Raw genomic sequence first — 22,473 nt, 5'->3', positions numbered from 1 at the left:
CATTTTGAGAGTTTATTGTATTTTCCCTATTTTTGTATTGTTCCCTATTTACTTAAAATCCTGTTTCCCCATTGGTTAAATCCTGCTGCAATGCAGTAGTTTCCTTAAATGTCCCATGTTCCCTTATATGTTTAAGCCTGTCCCATGTTCTACCCTACATAATTCTATTTTACATGCTCCTACCAAGTTCCACCTCTTCTCCTAGAAAGTTCAACCCCTGCCATATAAAAAGCAGGAGCTAGGTGAAAAAGATTATTGCACAAGCAATCTTTTTTTGACTGTAGCACTTCGAGGAGAAAAAAATTATGACTAGAGTATACGTGGAATTCTGCTATACCCCTGGGTCACATATTGTAAATTTATTGCAAGTCTTATGAAAATTTCCTACTCAGGGACTGAAATTTTCCATGCCTGGCTAAAATATTTATGTCAAAAAGAAGAAAGGCTAAGTTAGATTTTGGTAAATTAAGATAAATAAGTGCTCTGGCTCTGCAAAGGAAACTTTTTCGTCTGTCAGTAGCCTTGGGATTTTGTTGTTGTTTTGTTATATCAACTATCTGCTCATGACAGCAGATAAAATAAATGCCCTGATAATCATCACGGCTAGGCTTTGCGAACGAAGATTTGGGAAGGCTCTATCCACATTTGTGGATACATTTGTGGATACATTTGTGGATTTGATAATACAGAGAGACTAATCTGGTTGTTTGAATCTCTGTCAGCCAGGAAGTGTCTTGAGGTGACAATACCAGGAGAAGGTGGATAGTCCCCGCTGTGTTCTGTGTATCCAGTTGAGCTAGGTTGGTAGGAGAGTAGTGCATGCAGAGTGGGCATCAGCCTAGTCCCACCCTGGTGGTCTGCCTTGGACAAGGCAGTTCAGATGCAGTGTTAAACATGCTTAATACCATTATTTCAGACAAGATTTAAATGTGTTCTCCAGGAGGAAAAAAAAGAGGTGGGATTACCTGAACACGGATTTACTAAGATTGGTAAATCTCATCTTTCAGGTATCATCATTACAAGGATGGAAACGATAAAATGATGTCTTAAGAGCCAGAGACACTGCTTCTTTTAGCAATTTAAGCTATAATTTGAACAGAGAAGTTGTTTATGTATAAAAAAACGGCCCTGTTCAATATCTGTCACGATGAAAAAAAGAAAAGAGTGAGTAAGAAACTTGAAAATGCTGGAGATAATTTCCAAGCAAATCAGACTGACTAGTTAAACCCTAGGCTGTTAAACCCTAATGTAATTTTAACCGTGTATCTTTTCCTCATCATTTTTAATTGGAAAAAGTAAAGTGCCACTACCCATTCAATGTGGCTTTTTAACTTCATCTTTCAGAAAACTCTGTCAAAGGAATGACATCAGTAGAGAGTGTATAAATACAGTGATTTCTGGAAAACATTAATTTTCAATGAGCAGACTTTCAAAGCTATACAAGCTCTTCAAATACATCAGAAAACTCAAATTAAAAAAAGAAGTTGTATAATATTATTTGTAAAAGGTGGGCTAGTAACATGGAGCTAGCAGTTGTAAATTACAAACTTCATCATATCCCAACCAAGAAATGCAAAAAACAGTGTTTCAGTTCTGACTCTGTTCTTATCTGATAACATTCAACCAGCTAATTAACTTTACCTTCTGTATGTTTCTGTATGCTTTATATTTATATGTATTACAGCATACATTCCAGTTTCAGATTTCATACAACTTACAGACACTTATTTTGTGCTCTGTTTCAACTTTATTGCCGCTGTACATATTCCATTTCTAGATATAGTACAACTAATTGTATTTAACTTGTGTGCCTGAATTATTTGAAAATCCAGCTGCAAGCTTGCTAAAGATTTTGCAGATATGCATAAATGAACTATTTTAGTTAAAACTCCGTATAAGTTTATGGCATAACTTGAGCTTATTACTTTTTTATAAAATGTAATAAGAAGCTGCAGTGTTATATAAAGCAGATACACAAAATTCCTGATGTAAAAATAACACACAATGTTCTACACTTGACCCTTCTCCCTCCCAAATCACTTGGTAAGTTCTTATAGAAAGAGGCAGCTATGTTCCTCTGCCGCAGCTGAAAACACACTGACCTTTTACCAAAAAAGCAAAACAATATTTATAGTGAAGTCAGGGTAAAGCATAACATAGCAACACAGATTTCTTGGGAATTAGTTCAAGTAAATGTCAACCACAAATTCATACCCCCAATGCTCTCACTGAATAATGTAGTTTACTTACCATCACATGACCAAAACTTACATCAGGTAGCTTAAAGAAAGATAGCAAAAGAATTATTCAGAAGAAAACATACTTATTGCTTCATACGCATCTAAGTTCAATAGCATTCCTTGAACCAATGCATTTGTTCATAAAAGACTTCATAATTGTGTTTTGTATATTCAACATAATAATCTGTACACTTGAAAACTTGAAAGCTCAGCAGAATGTGCACCTAGTTTCCATACAGTTAAAATTTTTACTCAAATCATTACGTTTGTTTATCTATCAAACAATAGCTAAGTGAGCATTTGTTCAGGTATTAATTTAAATCCAATCAATTCTGCATGCTTTCCCTCATCTTCATTCATGTCTGGAAATACATCCTACTAACAAAGATATGAGTTTCTAATTCAGTCTTTCTAAAGGATGGCAACTTTAGTCTGATCATTAGCAAGTTCATTTTGATTGTCTCATACTTTTCCTTTGGTAACACTCTTGCTTCTTGTGTGCAACACATTTTACAAAAAGCTATTATAGGTTTAATGGAGTTTTCATTGACTAAGTCTGTGGCTTTCTCAGCTTTTTCTAGTACCATATTTGTTTCAACTTTTCCTTCATTAGTTCTTCATTCAATCATTTTCTATAGCACTTCATTCAATCCCTTTTTATCTCATGACCTATTATTCCCTAAATTTAGCCTTCTGTCTCTTCCTCCTTCACACTTTTCCTATTTGGCTTAGATTTCTGATTTCAAATGTCCTTATTTCCTCCATTATGTACAATAACATCCAACATCTTCAATTACTGATTTTGAACACATAAGATGTGTTCACTGATCCTGAGAGGAGAACCCCCTTCCCTGTGTTTACACTGAGGTTTTTGTCTCTGTTAAACTGCCCCCTCTCATTCCCATAGTCAGTTATGAAGTATACCAGGCAATTCTTCTTGCATGATTGTTTTAATTGATTGTAAATGAACAACTTCTGTATGTTTCTGGGTATTACACTTGGAAGTAGTTTTTTGGCCAAAAATGCAGCCATGTATAGTGACCTCCTTTTTTTTTTTTTGAACATGTGCCTTTGTGCACAGGGCTAAAAAAAGTGCTGGTTCCCAGTAGAGACATGGAAATTCTGTTTGTGAAGTTCATAAATATTTCTAGACCTGTTAAACCATGAAATAGCAATGCACTGAATATATATTGATGTGCATATATTTGTATAACAAGCTATGCAATCTGTTTCAGTGGGAGCCCTTTATGATTACCAGCACAGTAAATGGAGGACAAAAGACACGTAGGTAGGGTTGCTGCTTCATGGTCAGCAGGCTACTTCTATTAGGAACAGACCTCACTGAGAAGGCACATAACTGCTTCTACTGTTATTGGAGGTAACTCTTCCGTCCTCTTTCAGGGCAGATCACACCGGAAACTGGGAAAATCTTGGAGGAGTGGACTGTCGTGGCATTACAGGCTATCACTGAATGATTATCCACTCTCTGAACTGCATATGAAAAGAAATTTAAATGTTCCCATCTTACCGACTTTTTCTTCTTAGTACAGCTTGGTTTCCGGCAACTTGAGTAGTAGTTGAGCGTGGCATACTCCATCAGAGCAGCAAAGACAAATAGAAAGCATACAGTCACAAACAAATCCATAGCGGTGACATAGGAGACACGGGGTAATGACTTTCTTGCAATGGTACTCAAAGTTGTCATGGTCAATACTGTAGTGATGCCTGCAGAGAGAAACTTGATTTAATTGTATGCAACACCATTTATCCGTATCACAGAACAATCTTTGGAAATAAACATACTAAACAAATCCAGAATGTACCCAAGTAATTAATTAATTTCCTTTAGTAGAATTAAAAACTAAGAGAAAATAACAGCAGTAGAGCCAATATTATTTTGTAAACAAAGATTTTCTTAGTTTATTTTCATCTTTGCAAAAGTGACATTCCCACGCCTCTCAATATGCTCTTCTTCATCTTGTGCTTTTCCTGATCCCAGTGAGATTGCAGGTGGGGTGAAGGAGAAGGAGAGAATGAACTTTTTCAAGAAAAGTATAAAACAGAAAAGATACTAAACCCAGAAAAATAAAAAAAATAAGAAATCTAGAAAACAATGAAGGAAATCTGTTCTGCAGTAGTATTGTTCTCATGAAAAATCTTGTACTCAAAAAAGAAAAAGAGGTGGAGGGAGAAAAGAAAAGAAATTTTGCTGCAAAATTCTGACCATGAATTCTGAAAGTATGTTTTCACACCACTGCTTCCTTGGGAGACCTCCACCGCTATTTTCCTTCTGAGTAAGGAAATGTCTCAATGTCACTTGCTCAGTCTAAGACTCTCATACATAATGTTCAGATGTAACATTAATGGAAAGAGCCTTTTTAATTCATACAAAGCATCACTTCTTAGATTGATTTAGTAATAATGAATATAATGGGAATTAATTAGTGTGAAATATCTAAAACAATAAAACTAGTCCTAGAATTAAATCTATGTCATGTCAGTCATGTAAGTGCCAGTGATTCATATATTTTCTCTTAATTCCTGAGGAACAGAAGTCTTTTCATTCCCAGCTTGGACTGATACTTTTAATCATTTGTTGTGAACTGTAAGTCTTCTGACAGAAGAAAAATAAAACTTCTCAATGGCTTGGGAAAAAATATAAAGCTCTCACTCAAATACATCTCAAGAGAGAATCTGCTTTACAAACAACATAACCAGAAGGTAATCTTTCTTTTTTATAGTTAAAGTGATACTTCACAATGGTTCACAGCATTTGAAATGTCAAGGGCTGAATGAAATTATGCCTTATAGTAAAATTACTTCTCACAAAGAGCACTCAAGAAAGAAAGAAGTACCTGTGGATTACTTTTGAGTACTTTCTCTTTATGAAGGTTTGTCCCTCTCTGATTTGTAACGTTTGATAGAAGCTACAATGATTCACAAGAATAACCCTCTCCATTTAAACCAACAGAAATTCCCTGGAAAAGCCAGAAGGGAGATTACTGCCCAGGTCTCAACCTTCATCTACAATGATTAATAAGTAATTGAATTCCTTAAATATCCCTTACCTAGAAACAAACTAACAAAAAGTTTCTGAAAAAACCCACGAGTCAATAATCAAGATTAACGCAATGCTGACAGGAAGTGGGAAGTATGGACTGTGTGTACCTTGGACATCTACAAGCTATTGGGAAAATATTTCCATTTCCTGACATCTGTGCCACCTCCCAAAATCAGCAGACATGGCTGCCATGATCCAGCAACCTCTCCAGACCCCTCAACATCAGTTCTGTAGCTAGCTGACGCTCTGAAAAAGCTCCAGAGCCAAAGACCATGCTTAGGCATTCATCATGGTAGACAACTGGAAAGATGTCCAACTGCAAAAGGTGTTGACTCACTGGCCTTGATTTGGTCCTTATTAGCTACAGGCTATTAGTCTTTCTGTATGACCTTGGGAGTCACTAACTTCGAAAGAACTGCATCCAGACTATGACATACTCTACAACATAAAATGAACTTCTTTAAGAATTTCTAACTCACATTTAGATTTCTAACACAAATTTGTCCTTTTCAGAGCCACATGTACATGCACCTGTCTTCAGGTATTTTGCTACCTTTAAAAAATTCCTCAAAACATATAGAGTTCTTCCAGTGCAATATACAGTGTCCTGTTTACTTGGACTCAAATAAAAGTTTTTATTTCTCACTCATCCAGCAATAGGACAGTTTTTATTAAAAGGCTAGAAAGAGAAAAAAGGGAGAAAAACCCTTGCAGTGCTCAAAAGCATTTTTGAAAAGCCTGCAATATTTCTGAATGTTGTATTGACAGTGGAATATTTTTCTTCAATTTTTACTGAAATGGAGGTATAACTGCATTATCTGTGCAGGTATCTGTAATTATGACTAGCTTCCAAACTGACCATGGACAGGAAGGCAGAGAAGTGAAAAAACAACTACCATGACCCTCTGTGCTTAAGTATTTAAGTCCTCGACTCAGCCTGCATCCTATATCCATGCCTTAAGCCTGAATGAAACACCAGCTCAAATCATGCTCGACTGGATTCTAGCTCACACCACTAAAAAACATTGAGTTTTTGAAATAATGAAAATTCTATCTAGTGTATCAATTTCATATCTAGCACACCAGCACAAATCTTAAAGTACTAAAATGAGTTTTTGGGGTTAGATACAGAGAAGAAAGGGCAAGAAGGTGCACCAGATGATAGTTTCGTATTCCTATGCATTTACAAGCCAGAATATAGATATGTATGTATGAATAAAATGGAACATCATTATTTCCAAATATAATATCTAGATTCATTTTAGCTCATTTTATGTCTCATGCTAAGAAAATTCAGTTTGTTGAGTAATTTCAAATGCAATAAGTCTTGCCAGATGAAATTGGTAAGTCTCTCACTTTGTGGAGTCACGTATCACAAAGTGAGCTTTGCATCTGTTACTGAAATTCACAGTGCTCATGAACTGTTTATTCCAACAGAATTTTAATATCATCCAAGGACAGCTTTGAAGTAACCTGATTTCAGAATTTTCAGATAGAAAGTGTAAGTATGAACATACAAGTTTGTTCTCTGAGTACATTATATTCTCTGAGTAAATTCCATATCAAAGATGCTATTTGATAAAACAAAAACTACTGTCTGGGATGTCAAATGATGCAGGTATATATACTGCAAGAAAACATTTTTAAACTGCAGTTTGAAGTTGCCCTGTAGTAACTTCCTGGTCCTATTACACATTATACCCAATTTGAAAAGTAGGGGGAAACTGGGATGAAAGATTCAGTTTAACTTAATTCCCTTCATCCTCAAGGAAAACAACATATTCTTTTCCAATTCATAACTTTTCTTCAGGCACTTGCTGGCTGTTCTTCACTATGAACTTCGTGAGATCATTCTGATTACTAGAGACAAGTAGATATTGAAGAGACCCTTTTTTTTCCCTGTCTTTGAATGAAGACCAGAATAACCTGGGATCACAAAACACAGTTCTCATCCAAAGCTCAAATTTTACTTTCATTTTCCCACTGAATTTTCAGGTGGCCTGGAGTTAGTCTCATTGCCACTCTGGACCTTGGTCCCTCAAAGTGCATGTGAAAAGGGGACTATGATGCCAAGTTTTTAAAGAGCGCTTTGATGCCTCTGGACAGTACTGCTGAAAGGATACCTACGGTCCTATAGCCCAATTAATTTTTTTCCCTAGCACAGAAGTAGTTTATTACTTAACATTATTCAGAAAGTAAAACCTATCCTTCATATAACCGTGAGTAGTTGCTAATAGCTTAGGAAATTATTCATTAATTTCAGACAGTGAAATATTTCCCTAATGCTAGCCCTTTACATTAATGCAGCTATACGTGGATACGGTTTGGTGCACAGAGTCAACAATTAATTTCAACTAATTAGTAGGAAAATTTTAGCAGTTTGCCTTTGGCTGTATTACTCACAATTTCACCATGTGCCACTAACCAAATGTGAATGTGTGTTGTTGCTCAGACAGATTTATAAGTTGCATTATACAAGCAGACCTACAGTAAAATAGGAACAACCGCTTACTGCATCTGAAGAATCAACAGGCCATTGCTAATTTGGAAACAATTGGACTCTGCACAAAAAGTGACCCATGTATATATTATTTATTTTTTATTTGACTTCATTTATAGAAAAGTTGTATTTTAGCCTATTAATTTAGTTCTCCATTGGAGTTTTAGCAGTGAGTCATGATATCCATTGAATATAGCCTTGGAACATCTCATTTTTATGTTCTTACTCCAAATTCATGACTACAGCTGAATACATTTTTGTCTGAACTTCTTGCTGGCTGAGAGAGTGAAGTGATTAGTGATCTAACCTACTTCTCTGTCTAATTAATTGGAAAACTGAGCTGTGTGGTGTGGGGAACCACCGTCAGGAACAGGATATGAACACTGCTTATGGCAAATCAGTAATGCAAACTGTTAGATGTCTTTGGTCTCTTTTCTCTTATGCATTAAGAAGGATAACCCAAATGGATGCTCTGTGACTCTGCCCACACATGGGGCTTCAGACTCCCTGTTTAAAAAGATGGAGCATGGTCAGTCTTTCCTTATCTCCCCTGAGCCACCCAAATTAAGAAGAAAGGCGTTCAGCAAAGAAGTACACTAAAGACCTATTGCTCAATTTTCTGGCTATCAGAAGCAAGTCTACACAGCCAGAAACAGGCAGTTGTACAGCTGCTCTGTGGTCTTTTTGCTGTCCTGGACGTCACAGAGTAACTGTCAATCTAAGGGTCCGTCATGTTGCTGGAGCCAAGGTTTAACAGCACTTTGGCACTCACATGAAAGAAGTGAGGACTGAATACTCCTTTCTTTTAAAATAACCCCAGAAAAATGGATCCACCTCATAACAAACTCCAGCAGAATGATGCAATCTGTAGCTGGGAATGGTAACCTCTATCCTTGAAAACAGACATGCAAAACTTGACATAGCCTCTGCTTTTTTCCTAGGCTGGTAGATTTCTGAATCAGTTTGTACAGGCAGACCTGGCAACCACAACCTGAACTAAGATGTTGTTTTTCCTTTGGTTCTGATGTACACCTATAATTGGCAGTTATATAGACTTGTATCCTTAATGCTGGCAAAACCTGCAGGTTTTCCTTAGACATAAGAATAAATTTCCAAGTGTCTAAGTCAACATTTCTAAAGCACATTGCCAAAATGCACAGGCTGGTCCTGACATAAATGAGCTTCTGGAAAACCTAAACCACCATAAATCTCCACAATCTATGAAAAATATGAATATACCCAGCGTGAAGCCTAACTTCAAGCATACAATCTAAAAGACTTTTCATGAGTTAATGCTATTATATCCCACAGTTTTCTGTGCATATATAAGACACAATTCCCTGTGGTGAAGAGTTTCAGAAGGGACGGAACCAGCAGTGCAAGTAATTAATTCTTCAAAAATGTCACTAAGATGTCATAGTGAGAACAAGGAGATAGATATTAATTCAAGAGATTTATGCAAAATAGGTGGCAGTGTCATCCAAAGGGTCAGACTGGTATACTCTTAATTCTTTAATTTCTTCCTGTTACAGGAAGAGAACCAGAGGTTTCAGTGATAAGTAGATCTGGGTCTGCAAGACCTAGTAGCAATAATCCAAAGTGTACAGTGGTCTCTTTGAAAGGAAGCTTACACTTTCAAATGGTAGTATAGGAACATCACAAAGACAGAAGAAAAGGGTAATATTAAAAACTTACCTAATGCTGTTCTTGCTGGTGTAGCATCTTTTTTGATCCAAAAGGATACCCAGGAAAGAACAACTGTTAATATACAGGGAATGTAGGTTTGAATAGTAAAGTATCCCATTCTTCTACTTAAGTCGAAGTATATAGTCATGACTACATAATCACCTGCAATAATAACACAGAAAATAAATTGACATTGTGGTGCGATACAGACAGTTATTCACTGATCTGCTAATATTTTAAACTTTATAAAAACACTCAAATGAAATGTTTTTTAGTGTTTCAACAGCATCTGTGTAGTATTGTTCACGTGAAATTTAAGTAAACTATGTCATTTTAATTTCCTTAAGTTTTAGCTGTCTGTAGAAATTACCTGTTAGTAATCATTTTGGATGAGTAAAGTTTTGAAAGGCATCTTGAATTTCCAGACTTGATATTTCTGGATGGCTTTATGACCACAAACATGAAGATATTATCATTCACCAGATTCTGTAACCAAGGCACACAGAATCCTTGCTTTTGCGGACTGTGTCTTCCATGCCCTAATTTCAGGTTTGAGTGACATCCGTTATCTTCTTTTGAGATATGAATCAGAAAGTAGGGGTCTTTATGGCAAGTCTAGCATGCACATGAATATGCCCTTAATAAGAAGTCATTTAGAGACACTAGAGCCTCAATGCTGATGATAGACTCTCTTTTTGTCAGCATTCCTTCATTTTGAAACAGTTGTGGCCTTTTTTGATAACTGTAAATCTTCAGTAGGGCAGTCTGGATATAAAGTTTATTATTCTGCTGGATAGTAAAAACCGTAAAATCAAGAGCTCAGTAAGAAGGCTAGTTTATCTCACATTATATGATTTTTTTTTGCAGTATCTCTTCTGCTAACCCTTGTGACACCATAGGGAATAATAATCTGTGCCTCTCTCTCTCCTCACTAGAGGGTACTAACCTTATCACCTCTGTCCTTACTAACAACTCCCTCAGCTCCATAGATGTTGGCTATCCTTCTCTCTCAGTCACAGTGATTAACAGTAACAAAACTAAACTGTGACCAATTTCTGTACTTTGTTTGAAGTATGTTGCTTCATTTCAGATGTGAAGAAGAGATAGAGAATTTTTACGGGGCTTTGTCTGACTACATCAGACCTGGCCTAATAAATTATATGGCTTCTTGTTATAAACTTTAACTTTCTACAGTTTGATATTACAGAAGGCATCATTTGCAATAGCTAAGTGACTATAGCTAACTGACTACATCCTATTACAGCAAACCATGGGAATGAAGAAATTGGTAGCACATACAGATTAATCCCCCAAGGAATGTACATAAACTTGCCCAAGTAGAGGGATAATGGGTTTATTAGTTGAGGCAAATTAAAGCTTAATCTTCCAGTAACAGAGAGCATATAAACAAATGTATTTAATACAGTGGATAATTTGACTATAGCTAAATATTACGTAGAAAAGAAATTCATTCAGTAAGAATAACTTCCATCCAAAGCACCTCTGAAAGCACTGTAAAATCAATGAATTATCATAAACTACAAAGTTAAAGGTAAATAAAAATCTGATTGTGGGAACTGGAGAAAGAAACTTAAAACAATGTCTCAAAAGGAAAAGTTCCTATGTGTTGAGTACATCAGTTTGAGATAGATATATTTGGAAGAGTTTGATAACCCTCTGTTTCCATAATGCCTTTGTTAGATGAATGTGTACATTTTGAAAAGTATTGTGCCAGTGAAAAGTGTGTGACCCCAAGAAGTTGGACAGTCATTTCAGAAGTCTTGTGTATTTGGCATTATGAGACAGAGCTTTAATAATAGAGCTCACTGCTGTTACAAGCAGGAAGTATTGCAGTACCTCACGACATAGTAAGCCTTGTGGGTTTTTCTACAGGCTAAGGGTTATTTTCATTACACTAATTCCCAGCACTTTTCTCCATGCAGAAAATGGCACCACGGAATTGCTGTGGTTTAGTAACCATAGGTTCTGATGGCTTATTATTAGACTGATTTGCTGCACTGAAGAAACACCACAGCAACTGACATCATTTCATAGAAACAGGTGTAAGGAATCAGGCACAGTGTAAACCAGTGCTTCTACTGACATGAACCAACTGAAAAATTTCAAGAAAATGTTAGTGTTTCATACATAGTCTGCTAAGGTAGAAGGATGAGCAAAAAATTAAATCAAAGACTCTATAGGAAATATGCCAAGCCTTTACATTTCCCTTATTTAGTTACTGTATAAAAGCTGCTTGAAAATGGTATAAAATCAAGCAATCTGCAGACTTCTCATTGTATACAATGATATATGATACACACAATTCCAGTACCCACAGAGGTCACTGCTCCACTCAATAGTGTGATCCTGATACCCAGTACAGCAATTGAGAGTACTGGGAGAGTAAGGCAGAGTCGCTGCTTCCAAGGTCTTCAACTAAAATAAACCTGATAAACTGAGAGTGGGAGAAAACTGCATGATGTAGAGAGTCCATCACCACATTTAGTCATGAAATGATTTAGTGTCTTTCAGGTAGAATTCATTTCCTGTGATTTTAGATATCTGGAAGGGAAATTCTACAGATGGCTGCACACTGTAGCCTCCAGTGGAAAGAAACTGGTACTTTCAGTGTATGCTTTTTCTTGTCTGTTTTAGAGGTAAATTTTAGAAGGTAAATGTATCCAAAATATTTCCCCTTCTCTCCCATGATTAAAAAATGAGAGTGAGTGGCTCAGATGTGGACAAAACCATTGTAGACACTTGCAGATCATCCAAGGAGTTTATCACAACCCTTGATTCCATGATGAGAGCTAAATTGTGCAACTTCTGTGAGGGTACTAAGATTATTTTTCTTAAATATAATAACTTTCTTAACCTTTTAAAGGGTATTTTAGTTATTTTCCTCCTTGGTTTCACAGTTAAAGTTGATGTCCTTATCCTTTAGGATATGCACAACTCCTTCTCTGCTTGTTCCTCTGTTCTCCTCCACCTTCCTTCCTTCCTTCCTTCCTTCCTTCCTTCCTTCCTTTTTTCCTTTCCCAATGCTTATTGCAACAGAACTTTTCACCTTTTCTGCAGGACATCCTTCCAGCTGGATAAACAAAGGAACTGTGACTTGGTAAAATTTTACAAAAAGCTGCAAATTCCCAGGTATCCAACAACGACCCACAGATGTATAACAAGCACCCAATGAAGATGAAATCCTACATTCATTTAGCCACTAACCTATTTTCTTGTCTGAGATCCACAGAAATTCTCACAATGAAGAAGGCAGACCCAGTCATACAGGCAGCAGCTGTGCATATTTACTTATGTACTGTACCCTCTGTGCTGCCCTCTAATTTATGGGAACACACTGATAGATAATATCCCAAGCAATTTGATTCTGTGGTAATAGTGATACAAAGTGGATGTAAGAGGAGAATTTGCTGGTACTCCTACAGTATTCAAACCATGCTTAGAGAGAATGTAGCTCCGAGACAATGAATGCTGCTGACAATATTCATGGGAAGAGGAAATCACCACTGTTGAAATTCAGAGCCCCAGCTGAAAGCACCAGTGTTGTGGCTTCTCTCAGAGGCAAGCCTGTTTCTGTACAACATATGGTGAATGATTTTTTTTAATAGAGATTGTAAATTACAATTTTTAATTAAATTACCACTTCAGTTCTATCCTCAGCCAAGTCACTTGCTGTTGAGATTCCTGGATTCTCTCTTTCCACACAGAAAAGCCAGCACGTATGTGTTATGGCTACTTTCTTCATTGCACTACTCCAAACTGCATTATTATTGTTGTTGTTATTATTATAATTACTAATACTACTAGACTATTATTCAAATTATTCCTTCTAGAAGTAATTATTCTCTGTATATCTGAAAAGACTTGCCTACAGATAAAACAGAAGTAGCCATGGTACATGCATTTCTGACTTCCTTTATACAAACAAAATAATTTGTACAAAGAAACTCTCCTCTCTTCTGAAAGACCTGGGATACAATCTCCTTCCAAACGGCATATCATTAAGCCAGTGTACTTGGTTTAAAAGTAATCACACAGTGATTGCCTAGGGGAGGACCACTGGAATACCTAATACCCAAAAACTTCATTTTGAAACCCAAAGAGGAATTCTACCTTTTAACAACTTAAATAATATTCCTAGGAAGGTAAACTAACTTTTAATTGAATGATCAGACCATCAATTCACTGAAATAATGAAAAATATCTTGAGGCAAAACAGGGCATGATCAGTTTTCTGTAGTGAGAGCAAAACATGCACCTTGAGACAACAAATCTGGAGTAATAGAAATAGTGTAACAATGCTTCCCGTGAAACCAAGATGACTGCTGTCTGTGACCCATAGGACTTATATTAGCCTAAGTTTCTAGTTTCAAAGTAGGACACTATTTAGAACAATAACAATTTTTAATGTAAGAACTGCTGTAGAATTTGATGGACCGTGTTAAACTATAGCCTATTTCCTTTTTCTTTTGAAGACTAAGGATGTGGTTGCCTGAATTGCCAGAATTTTGCCTATGTTGTATGAAGAACAGCTCCCTTAAAGGTAAAATGTTTTAGCAGAATGCAAATGGTTATTTTACTAAATATAAATAAATTTAAAATATAAAATTATTTGCTGTAAATAATTTATTTACTCAAACTACACTACACTATCTTATGTCACATTTTCATTTATCCTCCCATTACTCTGAGGTTAATGAGTTCTACAATCCAAATTACCTTAGAAAAAAGCTAAACAAAGAATTACTTTACAAAGACAGATATACAAAGATACAACAGAGCAGCTTCAGCATGTGGGTGGAGGTAACACGCTAATTGTCCATCACTTGAAATATATACTAATGAGGAGTGGGAGGTTTATCCATGTTGTTATGAGAGTTTGATAACAGAAGAAAGCCACACAAGCCAATACTTGTGTGTCACAAGTATTTCTTTGTTGACAAGTGAGACCACAGAGACTACACTGAGCCATCTTCCTCCTTATCTTAATAAATCAAATTTACATAATAGTAAGTCAACTAAGTTTCTAATCTTCAGTGCTTTTTTTTTTTTTTTTTTTTTTTTTTTTTTTTTTTTTTTTTTGGAAGCCGGGAAAAGATCTTATTTAATCCTGCCATTAGCTATTCATTTCCTCCCCAACCTGTTTTCAGATATTTGCTTCCCAAAGCTCAGTTTTTTTATTTCCAGAACTAGGTTTTCCTTCTTTCTTAGTAAGCTGAAAATTTTCTACCTGTTTGGTTGCCACTGATCAGTCATCCAGGACAACGTCTGTTTACCTAAAGTACACTGCCTACTATTAATGCTTCAGCAACCAGTCGGTCTTCAGAGCTGGTATCCCCTCCTAACATGTCTCCAGCCAGGTATGGAGGAAGTTTGAACTTTGGAGGACCCAAAAACTCAGTAAAATGGTAGAAGAAATAGCTTAATGTCTTCACAGGTGATTATGACTCCAAAAGGAGCTACTATTAAAATAAAAAAAGACAAGGGGAAAACAGGGGTTTACAGTTCTTTTGAAGAAAAATGTAGAAGGAATGAGACTCATGAAAGTATCATTAAAAGTGCCTTTATCTTCTTCAGCATCTATATAAATAATGAATAAATGCTGAGGACTCAATGGCAGGGTTATTCCTCTAAAATGTGTCATGCAGCATACAACAGCAGTTTTCATTTCCAAGAACAATCTTTACTCCATAGGAGTCTAGAACAAATGCTTCCAAGCTGAAAAGAAGAACAAGTAATGCTGTCACTTAAGGGCTGGTCTTAAATTTCCCTACACTGCTTTGGCATTTAGGTATTTTCACAGTGATTCCTAGATGCTGTGTTTGGATGGGAGCATGTGTACAGCAGAGAAAGATGTTCACACCTCACCTCAAATAAGTGTTCTTGGGAGTGGTAACAGGCACTGATTATATGCATTTCTGCTTAAACTGAAAGTTTAACTACACAAAAAATACAGATCTTTAGAGGTGTAATTTTTACATGTATTGCCATAGCAGCTGTGTGACTAGATGTCTAGTCACAGGCAAGGATCTTAAGTGATAGACACAGAGATCAAAATAGCTTTCTGTGTCCCAAAGATCTCTGCATTTGCGTTCATAATTGCCTTTGACATTATCAGGATGTGTGGCTGTGTGTGTGTATGGATGTACAGGAGCAGTGTAGCCCAGATTTGGCTTTCAGCTCTTACAGCTGAAAAGCAAATTTTGCAGGCATGCATTCACACCATGAGTGTTAAAGTTTCCCGTTATCCTAGCCAAATTGCTATATCAGTAAACAGTGGGGGGAAAAAAAACCAACTAACGCCAACAGCATTGTTTGTGCCTGTAGGAATCATGTTCAATTATAAGTATATATATGCATAAGCATGCACAATAAAAATCAAATATTGACAGATTAGAGTGTTAAAAAGAAAGACTAGATCCCACGTTGTCTGAAGGCAAGATATTTTTTAAAGTCAAATCAGACCAAGACTTCTTCCCACCTAGGCAGAACTGCAAGACATTAAGCTGGGTTTGTTTCCTTGCATAATAGCAAGAATATAATATCGAGAAACACATTTTTACTTGAAGCCATCAATCTTTTTCATCACTATAAAATAATTTACATATTTTGTTGGTTCTTCCTTGGATACTGAACTTTTGTTTTCTTTGGAGCAAGCGGCACTTTCAAAATATTTTTGTAAAATGACATTTTTGTTAAATGAACTATTGCCTGTTTTTTAAAAGTTAATGACTATGTTTCCAGCACATACATTTATTTCATCCTCTGATTTTGGCATTTAGTACTGAATGTGGAAAACCACCGAATTTGTTCAAAAGTCTAACTTCTTTGTATTGAACTTTTTCTGCCAGTATCACTGGCATACATAGGTTGTATACTAGAACTTTTCATGAAGAACTGAAATTAAATAATTAAAAGACCCATTTTTAAGACTTTTAAATTCATTGTGTCATGCAGTCATTTGAAACCCACTAGCCCATATTTCTTGTGCCCATGTCAATTCTTTATATTCCATACTGACAGTTTCAAAGACAGTTACTTTTGATTCAGCTGCAATAATTTCAGTGTATCCCTGGAGTACTTTAAATGTACTCTGGAGGTGAATGAAGGTCCATGAAAACAATTTACCTACAAAAGTAATTCAAAAAATAAAATGTTTGAAAAAAAATATTTTAGAGTTTGGTGGCATGATCGAGAATGTTTTGTTTATTTGTATACTTACATGTTTATATATTATTTAAGCTATATTATGTATGCAAAATACACCTATTCTTTCTTCCCAGTTGTACTACTATATATAATGCTCTCCTCCCACAAAAGCCATGTGAAGTTGTAGCATGTTGTTTGTCTATGAGGTATTATGAGCATCAGAACTGCTCTCAGGATATTCAGGTCTATTATCTTTAGATATAATGACATTTTCATTTTGCAACAAGAATTATCATTTCATATATTATTTGAAATATGGAACTAATGAAAACAATGGAATTTTAATTTGTCTGTTGTAAGGTACAAGTAATATTGGAAAATCTCCCAAAAATGCAGTTTCATCAAACCACATAATGGGAATAAAATGGATAATACCATAAGCAGACTTCGATTCATGATTACCAGTCCAGTTCAATTTCTGCCTTAACGGTAGAAAGTTACACACATAATCTCCATTTGCATTCATGTATCAACCTGAGAGAAAATCAGTACACAAATATGGTGTAGCATGGCATGATCCATTACTCACCATTCCAAAGAAGTCTTTGCTATTTTCCACAGATATTGTTTTTCAAGTAAACAATAACAGATGAAGTAAAAACAATAATAAATTGCCATAGCTGCCTATGTCAGTGAAAGTAGATGCAGGATTGGAGTGTAAATTAATTTCTTTTATGTAGGAACCTTTTCCTGAGAGAGTTTTATTGATGAGCTGTGCAATGCTTTTCGAACAGAACATTTTTCACGCTCCACAGCACCAAATGCCATAGGATATCTGAGGATACATAACTTTAATGACTCTTGCATTCACTTTGCTCTTAAAAAGCACTGAGAACCCCCAGGTTTATATCACCTGTCAATGCCAATCACTTCTCATTTATTTCTGGGACTGAATTTCTTACTCACAGGAGCTGTTCTTTGTGGGAGGAGGCCCATTTGTGCTGCAATTTGTTACCAAGTCCCACAGAACTGGATTTGGTGAGTTTATAATTCACAAACCAGTCGAAATAGTTTTCAATTAGCTATCAAAAAATCCCATGTTAACATTTTCAAATAAAATGCTTTCTCTTTCTTCTTCAGAATTTAATTTTACACATTAAAAAAAGAAAAGCTCCAAATCAAAAAAGTATTTTGCTTGACCTGATATTCTTTTTACTTAACCAAAATATTCCTGAGTTTGTCCTCATCTACAATCATTGTGACCGTACTATATTAGTATGACACCTTTTATATAATCGTGGAATGGGGTAACCTGTTTCTTTCTATCCATACTAACATCTAGTCCACCTCACCTGTTCCTAGCATGCACTCTTGTAGATTAGTTTCCCTTTCAATATTTTGAAAGCTTTAAATACTATCTTACTGCTGGAAGCCCTTTCCTATTGGTCATGTTCCATTCAGAAAGAGACTATGGTGATTATCTAGTTGCATTTTCTGAATGGTATGAGATTTTTCTGAAGTAAGCACTGCTGCAAACCAAGAGTTATTGATAAAATAGAACACCTTTTAGAAAGGTATCCTATCATTATTTTAAAAAATTTCAGCAATAGAGTTGCACTATAAGCCTTGAATTCCTTCAATACCTAGTTGTTCTCACTGGGAAAAACAGGTGGGTTTTTCTTAGTTTGCAGTCATCTAGCACCAACTCAGACCTTGAGCCTTAATTCATCTTTGCTAAACTGTTGAACCCTTTTTCTTTTTCTCATACAGGTACTTAGAGGTGGTAATAAACTACCCTTTATCCTTCAAGATACACTTATGGTCTCTTAACATGAGGAATTATTTCCAGTCTCTGAGAAATCTCTCTCTTTCACTCACTCCACGACTCTTCGAAATAATTCTTGAAGTGAAGCCAGCAGAATTAGGTCTTAATTTAATAGCAGCTGCATAAACATAACATATACAGATAAGATAAATGTTGTTTGTCTAGGAAATAACCTTCTTTGAATACATATGCAAAATCTCTGCTTAGTATTTGGGCCATACCTTCAAACAAGGAGTGTATTTTGAAATAACTATCAATTGACAGGAAATAACTCATAGGCTTTAGACCTGCAGCACCCAGAATGGCAGGTCTCCAATTCTGGAAAAGCAAAATCATTAGCCTACAATCCTAAATGCATGTTTGAAATTTGAATACACATTCTGAAGTACAGAAATGCCTATTGGCACTTTCATCCAAGCTACAAAGCTATCTGACTTGTAGTTACTATTGACCACCCAACCTCTGTGTCACTTATAGACTTAACAAGTCTTAATGTTATTATTGCTTCTCCATCATTAAAAAAAAAGTATTAAGTAGCACCAAGCCAGAAGATGTAGTATCTCAACAGAAAGACCTGATGAATAATGGTTTGGTTTTTCTAGCTACGTCATGAATCTTCCCAAGTGGTCAAAATTTGATTAGGACATTGATTTTCTTATCATTGTAGCATCCTAATCAAAATGTGATCATGTGAGATGTCTTACAAATGTACATTATATCACCAGAAATGTATAAGCTCAAAACATGATATTTAGTTAGTTAGACAGGAGTTATTTTCTATGAATGAATGTTTATTGGTGTTAATTATATTACCCTCTATTTTTGTATGAACCTATCTCAGGATCAGCTGTTCCATAACTTTGCTCAAGACCAGTGCCAGGATGAAAAACCTGTAACTACTTTGTCATTTTATTTACAGATTTTTGAAACTGAAAGGAGGGAAAAAAGAAAAGTGTTTTATTTCCCCTCAAGCTTTCCCCAGCTCTTTAACTTATTACTATCAAGTTAACAAAGGTTATGTTAAGTAAAGAAGGAATTAATGAAGAGTTTGTGCTGGGAAAGTGACTGGTAATGAAGAGGGGAGGGGAGGGGAGGGAGATTTCAGTTGGAAGGGACCTACAAGGTTCTTCTAGTCCAACTGCCTGACCACTTCAGGGCTGACCGCAAGTTAAAGCCTGTTATTTAGGGCATTGTCCAAATGACTGTTAAACACTGGCAGGCTTGGGCTACCAACCACCTCGCTAGGAAGCCTGTTCCAGTGTTTGACCACCCTCTCAGTATAGAAATGCTTGCTAATGTCCAGTCTGAATCTCCCCTGGCACAGCTTTGAACCATTTCCACGTGTCCTCTCACTAAACACCAGGGAGAAGAGCTTAGCGCATCCATTTCCACTTCTGCTCCTCAGGAAGCTGCAGAGTGCAGTGAGGTGACCCCTCCACCTCCTTTTCTCCAAACTGGAACAACTCAAAATTCTCTGCTGCTGCTCTCAGGACATGTCTTCCAGCCCTTTCACCACTTTTGTTGCCATCCTCTGAGTGCATTCAAGGACTTTCACATCCATGTTAAATCGTTCTCTCTCTTTTCCACAGTCAGTAAGTGATTACTTGCATTCAAAAAAACAGGAAGACTTGGTTTATCTTTTATACTCTAACTTTCCATCTCACATCAAATTCATGCATGCTGAAGACAATGCTATTTTTGTTAAGGAATTGTAAAGAGAAATTCCAAGGAATACTAGTATTTGCAGAAGGAGCTTTCTAGCATAATCTATCAGATTAAAGTCATCTGGTGAAATTATTTCCCACTCCTCATTATAGGTAGATAAGTTTTGTTTTCCTACAAAGGCATTTGGCAGTCTGTAACAGATGCAAGCTTCCATTCTGAGTGCTGTTTTATCTGGTAGAATGAGGAATAATATTGATCCATATGCAGTCACACTTATTTACTTCCAAGACCTTTGACAGTTGGAGAAAGGTAATTCCACTTCTGACTGTTATTTTAGCTCTTTCTTTGCCTACTTAAGCCTTTCTAACTGGAATATTATCGTACTTTCTTACATTCCAAGCAATGACTGTTTTGTCTCTTCAAATTTGATTGATATCACCTTTTCAAATATATATTCATAATCAGGCTATGAGTATTGCCTTTATTAATTTCCCCAGATTGTACCTCTGGTATTAACAGAATGGGTTTTTTTCCTTCACGCTCCCTAGTGCCTTTGTTATGATCTGCTATTAATAAATTAATTTTGTGATTAAAAAAACATTTCCTTTTTTCCTGTTTCTCCAAGCTGTTTTTCTTTAGTGTACTGTCTTCCTGGACTGTCTAGTCAGTCTGTTTGATACTTGTGAGTTCTTTTGTGAGGAATGAAAAAGCCAGACTAAATCTCATCCAAATCCAACTACTTCTCATCTGCTCATCTCTATTTATGAGTAACATTTTTAATTTTTGAACTCTATGCTCAGACTTTCACTTGGTTTCATAAGAAGTGTTTTGTTATTTCAGTTCAACTGGAAATAAAGTTGGGTTTAACTTGCCAAGAGTGTTAGCTTAAAATCTTAAAGACACAAAATCATAGATTTAGCCCGAGACTCTTGATATCCCTTTCCTTGTTGTTTCTAGGGAATTATTTGCGCTTAATTATTAATTCTCTTCATTTTATATCCTGTATTGCATAAGATTTAAACTACAGAACAATAACATGCACTGATTTTTAAGTGGGTCCTGTCAAATTACACACTCTTAGAAAAACTACCAATGTTCTCCCTGTTGCAAATGAAGAAATCAGCAGTTTTCCCTGTGTAGCATTCAATAAAACACCTTTAAATAGTTCTTTTCACTCTTGAGCAAGAGTCCACTTCTTTCTACATTATCTCTCTGTGATCTGGAAAAGGAAGAGTGACCACAAAGAACTGCAGAGAGGAGAAAAATTCTAAAGAAGGGTATGAGCAAGGTAAATGGCTCAGTGACACAAAGGTGATGTTTCATTCATAATTCATAGTTAATTGTAGAATAGAGCAACTATAGTGCAGGCTGATATCAATATCCATTGATGCCAGAAGTTAGTTAGTTTTTGGGACACAAAACCAAAAGTCATTCTGTTTAGTGAAGCCAGACCAAATCACGGATTTCTTTTTCAACAATATTAACTTTTTGAAGAGCATATGGTAATGTGTTTGGTTCTTACTTCATAGATTCCAGTTTCCTCAACTACAGATACTCATGTAATTACTAAAAATGCCTGAGTTTTGAGGGGGAGTGGAGTGGCCTGCTGTACTTCAATGGATGAATCACCACTAAGTGCTTATTCACATGGGCCTGGTTGAAGAGGACTGTGTGCCAGATACGTGCAAATTAAAAGAGAACATGGGATGAATTCTAACTGACTGTAACACTAGAAAATCTTTGAAAATTCAGCAACTTCAACCAACTGTTTATAAGAGGAGAAACATTTGGGAATGGCTAAATATGGGATTGGTTTTTTAGCTATCTAATGTCTAACTTCTCTGGATAAACTATTCCAGTGCCTCACCATCCTCACAGTAAAGAATTTCTTCCTAATATCTAACCTAAATCTACACTTTTTCAGTTTGAAGCCACTCCCACTCATCCTATCACTGCATGCCCTTGTACAAAGTTCTTCTCCAGCTCTCTCTTTTAGCCTCTTTAGATACTGGACGGTGCTATATGGTCTCCAGTCTGTCTTGATAGGAGAGGTGCTCCAGTCCTTTTATCAGCCCCTCCCAGGACTCTTCCTCTCCTAATGTAACAAGTTTTTCCTCTTCAGTCTGCAGAACAGTGAAGTGGTTCAGTGAGGGCATCTCAGGCTTTGGGAAAAGTCTCTGCCTGCTACAGATCCTTGCTGTTGCAAGCATCCATTCTTCTGCATTATTGCCCCCCTCCCTTCTGTTTGTGCTGGTGGAAGAGTTTTTGGCTGCTTGTCTGTGGGCTGTGTGTCCACTGCAGACTGAGCTTGGAGCCAGCTATCTAACTG

The 22,473-nt window shown here is 36.3% G+C and overlaps 1 protein-coding gene across 5 annotated transcripts in view; it reads right to left on the bottom strand.

The window, feature by feature from the left end:
- The window catches only part of GABRG3 (gamma-aminobutyric acid type A receptor subunit gamma3), a 328,202-nt gene that overhangs the window by 8,806 nt on the left and 296,923 nt on the right, over positions 1–22,473 (bottom strand). For all 5 annotated transcript variants that reach the window (XM_039388838.1, XM_039388839.1, XM_039388837.1 and 2 more), the window contains 3 exons: positions 9,497–9,649; positions 3,769–3,965; positions 2,251–2,280 (listed from right to left, as the gene is read on the bottom strand). In XM_039388838.1, coding sequence (XP_039244772.1) covers positions 2,251–2,280; positions 3,769–3,965; positions 9,497–9,649 — 380 coding nt within the window. The remainder of the gene's footprint in view (positions 1–2,250; positions 2,281–3,768; positions 3,966–9,496; positions 9,650–22,473) is intronic.

The sequence above is a fragment of the Pipra filicauda genome, unplaced genomic scaffold, assembly GCF_003945595.2.
Source record: "Pipra filicauda isolate LSUMZ 115617 unplaced genomic scaffold, ASM394559v2 scaffold68_size4259465_pilon, whole genome shotgun sequence".
NCBI lineage: Eukaryota > Metazoa > Chordata > Aves > Passeriformes > Pipridae > Pipra > Pipra filicauda.
The sequence above is the reverse complement of the archived record's forward strand: the minus strand, read 5'-3'. Positions and strand labels throughout refer to the sequence as shown.